The sequence below is a fragment of the Pipistrellus hanaki genome (genome assembly GCF_964339955.1).
Source record: "Pipistrellus hanaki genome assembly, chromosome: 2".
Lineage (NCBI taxonomy): Eukaryota > Metazoa > Chordata > Mammalia > Chiroptera > Vespertilionidae > Pipistrellus > Pipistrellus hanaki.
In genome coordinates this window covers 125,762,860-125,770,121 of record NC_140504.1, presented here as the reverse complement: position 1 = coordinate 125,770,121, position 7,262 = coordinate 125,762,860, and the positions used below count along the sequence as shown (strand labels likewise).

Below are 7,262 nucleotides of genomic sequence, written 5' to 3'. Positions count from 1 at the left end.
CAGACATTAAATAAAACCGGACATGCAAAACTACAACAAAAACCACACACACACAAAAAACCCCACTAAGCAAACAGGAAAATATGATCCACAATTAGGAGGAAAATAATTAAACCAAAACTGACCCCAAATTAACACAGATATGAGAATGAGCAGACAAGGGCATTCCTTTTTGTTGTTGCATTCTGTGTGTTCAAAGAGCTCAAGAAAAGATTGAGCATGTTACAGCAAGTAGAGACATGAAAGATGTACAAAAGACCCAAATTGAATTTTTGGAGATACAATGTCTGAGATTTAAAAAGATATACTGAATGTGATTAATGATGGTCTCAGTCCATTCAGACTGCTGTTAACAAAGTACCATAGACTGAATGGCTTACACACCAGAAGTTTTAACTTCCAGTTCCGGAGGTCCGAGAGCAAGGTGCCAGTGGGGTTGGAAGCCGGACAGACTGCTTGTATTCTCTTGTGGTGGAAAGAGGGTCAGAGAGCTCTCTGGGGTCTTTTTTTATAAGGAGAGGCATAGATTCCATTTATGAAAGCTTCATCCTCATGACCTAATCACCTCCAAATTTCCACCTCCTTAAAGAAAAGATGCAGATGGGGCCGACAAAGCGGTTTCATCAAGAAAGCACTGTTATGCCTTTGTCTCTAGTTTCATTGGAGAGAAGTGAATACCACAATATCCAGGGAAAATCTGAGGACCCTCTGCTTAAACAGGGTCTTCAAATGTACGGGGCGAAGTAATTAATGTTACCACCAGGTGGCAATAATACCACAGCGATGCTGGACTAGTAATAGGCTTGTCTTGATTGCCTCCAAATCAACTACACAAATAACCTTAGGTGAATTTTGTGCTACTCATGGTCTACTCCCCAATTATGTGGTAATGCACTAATTACATTTCCGCTCTAAAGTAACAATAGTAATCAGCCTATGCAGCCTCTACAGTGGAAGGCTTTGTGGGGAAAGCTTTTATTCCCCTCTGCTACCTTCTCACTTAGAAGGAAATTAGTCTTAAAGGGACTGAGAATCACGAAGTGGGGAGTGGGCATGGACAGGAACAAGAAACCATTCAGATAAGGAAGATGAGGCCAGAGACATGAGGAGTGGATTTCCACAGAATCCTCCTCCTAGAAACACGATCCCAGTTCAGAGATCCTGAGTCTCCTACCAGGAATCCCACAAGACTATGCAGGCTTCTCATCAAGGAGAGGGGATCATCTACTTCATGTGCTCTCAGTATTACACAGGCTTCTTGAGTTCCTAATATGGAAAAGGCACTGTGCCTGGGGTGTACTGAGGCAATAATCCTATATAATAAAAGCCTAATATGCTAAGTATCTGGTTGTCTGGTCGTCCAGTTGTCCATGCAACCAATCAAAGAATAATATGCTAATGAGATGCCAAGGCCGCTCAACTGCTTGCTATGACATGCACTGACCAACAGGGGGCAGACAGTTGATAGGTAGGTTAGCTTGCTGCTGAGGTGTGGTTGATTGGGACTGAGCGAGATGGGCCGGACACACTCTGGAGCCCTGTTGTGGTCCCTCCCAGACTGGCCAACCTCCAGAATTTTTCCTTTGCCCTGATAGTGCACCAGTAGGGTCCCTCTGCCTGATGGCAGAACTACCAATTGCTATGATGTGCATGGACCACCAGAGGGCAGATGCTCAATGCAGGAGCTGCCTTCTGGTGGTCAGAGCACTCCCACAGGGGGAGCGCTGCTCAGCCAGAAGCTGGGCTCACAGCTGGTGAGCGCAGGCCAGCAGGGTAGGGCAGTTGGGGATGACCAGTCTGCAGGGGAGGACAGTCAGGGGCAATTGGGCCAGCTGGGGAGCAGTTAGGTGTTGATCAGGCTGGCAGTGGAATGGTTAGGGGGTGATCAGGCTGGAAGGCAGATCAATTAGGGGCAATCAGGCAGAGGCAGGCAAGTGGTTGGGATCCAGCAGTCCATGGGGAGCAGAGCTAAGCCATTAGTCAGACATCCCCCAAGGCTCCCAGATTGCAAAAGGACATGGGCTGGACTGAGGGACCCACCCCTCCCTGAATGCATGAATTTCATGCACAGGCCTCTAATAAAAAGTAATATGCAAATAGACCATCATCCAAGACACAATAGCTGTCCCCATGTGGTCAAAGATGGCTGTACCCATGTGGACATGAGATGGCTGCCACAAGATGGCCTGCAGGGGAGGGCAGTTGTGGCAGTTGGGGGGCGACCAGGCCTGCAGTGGAGGGCAGTTGGGGGAGACCAGCCCAGCAGAGAGGGCAGTTTGGGGTGACTGGGCCAGTTGTGGCAGTTGGGAGAGACCAGTCCTGCAGGGGAAAGTAGTTGGGGCAGGGGGCCAGGCCTGAAGATGGGGCAGTTGGGGGGGGGGCCAGGACATCAAAGGAGGGCAGTGGGAGGATCAGGCCTGCAGGGGAGGACAGTTGGGGAGGACCCAGACCTGCAGGAGGGCAATTGGGGGGAGGGGAAAGACCAGCCAGCAGGGGAGGGTAATTGTGGGCAATCAGGCCAGCAGGGAGGGCAGTTAGGGGTGACTGGGCCAGCAGAGGAGGGCAGTTGGGGGAGACCAGGTCTGCAGGGGAGGACAGTTGGGAAAGACCAGGCCAGCAGGGGAGGGCAGTTGTGGGCCATCAGGCCAGCAGGGAGGGCAGTTAGGGGTGACTGGGCCAGCAGAGGAGGGCAATTGGGGGAGACCAGGCTAGCAGGGGAGGACAGTTGTGGGGGGGACAAAGCCTGCAGGGGAGGGCAGTTGGGGAGGGGCAGGCATGCAGGGGAGGGCAGTTAAGGGTGACCAGGCTAGCAGGGGAGGGCAGCTAGGGGAGACCAGGTCTGCAGGGGAGGACAGTTAAGGGCAATCTGGCCAGCCTTGGAGCGGTTAGGTGACAATCAGACTGTCAGCGAAATGGTTAGGGGGTGATCAGGCTGGAAGGCAGAGCAATTAGGGCAATTAGGTAGAGGCAGGTGAGTGGTTGGGAGCCAGCAGTCCTAGATTGTGAGAGGGATGTCCAACTGCCCCCTAAATGGGTGGTTGGACATTCCTCAAGGGGTCCCAAATGGAGAGGTTGCAGGCTGGCAGAGGGACACCTCCCCCCCTTGCACAAATTTCATGTACTGAGCATCTAGTAACAATAATAATCATACTGATATAAATCTTTGCCCCCAGGAACTTGGGGTTCAGCTAATGAGTTAATGGTCAAGCATGAATCACAAACTCCCTTAGATAATGTAATGCAGTGACAGGTTTTGTACAGAGAATTGACATAGATGTACTGATATTTTTGAAAGACCTGTCTGTCTTCTATTTGGCAAAAAAATATTGAAAAGGATTAAGGGTTAAAGTAAAAACTACTATCAGAGGCTGTTATAGTCATCAGGTAATAAACAATGAATGCTTAGTAGTAAAGATGAAGAGAGGTAAACAAATTCCAGATATATTTTGAGCAAGACTAGGTAAGACATGTTGTTGTCTTAGATGTTAGGGTTAAGGAAGAAGAAAGGATATGAAAGGGTGGGTGGGTGACATTTACTGGAATGGGGAAGGCAGGAAGAGGAACAGAAGATCAAGCATTCAATTTTAGACATGATAATTTGAAATGTCAGGGAGACATCTAACTAGGGATATAAGGTTGGAGCTCAGGAGGAAGGTATAGGCTAGACATTCAATTTTAGAGATCACCAATATAAAATCCTGAAAGTAGATGAGATTGCCTTAAAAATGACATAGAAAGAGAAGAGGGCCAAGAATTTATCCCAGGAGGATACCAACATTTAGAGTTCAGGCCAGAAATGGATACAAACAGAAGTTACAGAAGACACCCAGAGATGTGTTTAAGAAAAACTAGAAGCCTGGTTGGTGTGCTCAGTGGTTGAATATGGACCTGTGAATCAAGAGATCACAGTTGAATTCCTGGTCAGAGCATATGCCCAGGTTTTGGACTTGATTCCCAGTAGGATGTACAGGAGGCAGCCAGTTAATGTTTCTCTTTCTATCTCTCTCTCCCTCTCCTTTCCTTTCTGAAATCAATTTTATATATATATATATATATATATATATATATATATATATATATATATCAATATATATATCAATATCTATATCTATATCTATATCTATATATATATATATTTATATATATTTATATATATTTAAATATATATATTTAAACAAAAACAAAACCAAAAACCAAAAAACAGCTTAGAAGAATGTGGTATCATGAAAAGGGCATCCTTAAAGGAGGAGTAATCTCCTGTATCTAATGCTGCTGAGTGATTAAGCAAAGCAAGGCCTGAAAAAGGAAAACTGGATTAAACAATATAAAAACTCTTGGTTACCTTCCCTAGAGCACATTCAGTTAAGTGATAGAAAAGGAAGCCAGATTAGAGGACTTGAAGAGGAAATGGGCACACGATACTAAAAATAAATCATAGATGACTTAGATGAGAAAGGAGTAACTAAAACTTTGAGGAAAACATGGAAGAATATCTTCATGGTTTTAGAATAAGAAACAACATTGTGAACAATACATAAAAAGGACAAATCAGTCTCTTCCTGTCTCTCATCATGGCGCAGGACCAAGGGGAGGAGAACCCCATGCTGGAACTGCGCATCCGCAAGCTCTGCCTCAACATCTGTGTGGGGGAGAGCAGGGATAGGCTGACATGGGCGGCCAAGGTGCTGGAGCAGCTCACGGGCCAGACCTCTGTCTTCTCCAAAGCCAGGTACACTGTCAGATACTTTGGCATCAGGAGAAATGAAAAGATTGCTGTCCACTGCACAGTCCGCGGGGCCAAGGCAGAAGAAATCTTGGAGAAAGGTCTAAAGGTGCGAGAGTACGAATTACGAAAAAACAACTTGCTGAAGCTGGTTTGGCTCAGTGGTAGAGCATTGGTCTGCGGACTGAAAGGTCCCAGGTTCAATTCCGGTCAAGGGCATGTACCTTGGTTGCGGGCACATCCCCGGTAGGGGGTGTGCAAGAGGCAGCTGGTCGATATTTCTCTCTCATCCACGTTTTTAGCTCTCTATCTCTCTTCCTTCCTCTCCGTAAAAAATCAATAAAATATATTAAAAACAAATAAACAAACAAAGAGAAAAAAAAAAAACACATCTTCTCAGATACTGAAAACTTGGGTTTTGGGATCCAGGAACACATCGACCTGAGGATCAAATATGACCTAAGCATTGGTATCTACGGCCTGGACTTCTATGTGGTGCTGGGTAGGCCAGGTTTCAGCATCCCAGACAAGAAACGCAGGACAGGCTGCATTGGGGCCAAGCACAGAATCAGCAAAGCGGAGGCCATACACTGGTTCCAGCAGAAGTATGATGGCATCATCCTTCCTGGCAAATAAATTCCCGTTTCTATGCAATAAAATGTTTTCAGTGAAAAAAAAAAGAAAAAAGAAAAAAAAAAAGGACAAATCATAGAAGTGAAGACTGCTAAATAATGCTACATGAATATTAATTTAATATTAAGAACTTCTATGTATTGTGTCCGGTTATACAAAATTCAAGAATATAAATACCCAAAGAAAAAACTAAAAGAATTAAAAGTATTTGTCCTTGGTCAGCAGACCTGGGCACAGAGAGCAGGGCAGAGGCTACATTTTCAATATATTTTGTAGTAATATTTGAATTTTCAAAACTATGTATATGTATTATTTTAGTAAAAATAATTTTAAAGGTGAAGGAGAGTTGAGGAAATGGAAACTATATCAATGTTGGTTCTGAATGGAAATATGGAGAGGGTGGTTAGCTGACTCAGGAGATGAGATAAGGGGTCGTGTTTGTTTTGACTTTTTTTTTTTAGAGAAATATTTGGTATCAATGTAAAGAATTAAGAAGGGGAGATAAAGGATACAGAAAATTTGGGAGATAAGCCAGAGTGTGGTCCCTGAGAAGGAAAGAGGAACCAAGGACCACAACACCTTTGATTTGAGGACATTTTGTGTGTGATAAAGAGGGAGGAGAAGACCTATGTAGATACAGGAAGGTGGGTGAGTTGCGTAGAGGTAATCCAAGAAAGTTCCTATCTGTAGGCTTACTTTTCTCTTTCTTGGGTGAGAAGGGTGAGAAAGGATAATTTTTTCCCCCCCAGAAGAATGGTTAGGGAGGGAGAGTAAGAGCTTTGAGAGTGGGAACATTGTAGAGCTGGGTGTCTACTTGAGGAGGGGGACCAGGAGCTCATAGTGATATAAATTCTTTCATTTTTATACTCATTTTGGCCAGAATTTTTTAAATCAGAGAATATACATCCCCGTATCCCCACTCTGAGATATATCGCAATATCCAAGTGGCTACTCAAGGCCACAGGATAGCATGGCAAAGATTCTGGAAAATAAATTTTACATGAAAATGATTAATTTTTAAAAATTTATTTAAAAACCAAGAACTCATAAAATTCGAACATAAGTCCAAATAGATTTTACAGCATATCAGAGTGTTTTAAATGGGAAGTTATGGTTATAAGAGGTTGCTCCAGGCTCTCCTTCAAATTCCTGGACAAGTGACTTATTTGCTCCCCTTTGCAGATAGGGGTAGCCATGTAAAAAGTTTGAGAACCAATGATAGGCTGTAGTGGGTGTTGGAGTCATACAGATACAAGTGGAGATCAGGAACCGTATTTTTGGAATCCAAAGCACTTGCCTTTTCTACCTTCCCACATAACATTTAAAGATTCTTCTTCAAGGTTGCTCATTTCTGTGTTTGAATATTTCATTAAGCCATATTCTAAATGGCACATACAATAATCTTGTATTTTTTTTTTTTTCTTTAACAGACAGTTGTGAAAGTAACTCCAGAATTCTGGCTATAAATACAATTTTATTAAAACCCATGGCAATGTCTGCCTACCATTTGGCTGGTGGACTGCTCAACTATTTTGGGCCTTGCTTAAGGTAAAATTCAGAGCTGTGCAAATTGGGTTCAAAATTGTACTAATTCTGGACTCTGTTCAAAAAAGTACATTTGCATCTCCCTCGTCCTTGCTGTTTGACAGATGAGTACAAGGAGTCATGGAGATGTTGTTTGCAAGAGATCCCAAAACTCTTAGCAGAAGCTGCTCACTTCCTATGCTGTCAGGATAAATAGTGCTACTATTTTTGGTTTGGTGTTTTTTTTCATTTCTGGGTTTGTGTGTGTGTGTGTGTGTGTGTGTGTGTGTGTGTGTGAGAGAGAGAGAGAGAGAGAAAGAGAGAGAGAGAGAGAGAGAGAGAGAGAGAGAGAGAGAGAGAGAGAGAGAGATTCTTTATTACT

The 7,262-nt window shown here is 43.9% G+C and overlaps 1 protein-coding gene across 1 annotated transcript; it reads left to right on the top strand.

Annotated features, from left to right (window-relative positions):
- Positions 1-4,571: 4,571 nt before the first annotated feature.
- Positions 4,572-5,371, top strand: LOC311616589 (large ribosomal subunit protein uL5-like; the record flags this gene model as incomplete). Its single annotated transcript, XM_084872128.1, has 2 exons — positions 4,572-4,887; positions 5,124-5,371. 2 exons carry the CDS (start codon positions 4,572-4,574, stop codon positions 5,357-5,359), a joined length of 552 nt encoding a protein of 183 aa, XP_084728254.1. The 3' UTR covers positions 5,360-5,371.
- Between the last annotated feature and the right edge of the window lie 1,891 nt (positions 5,372-7,262).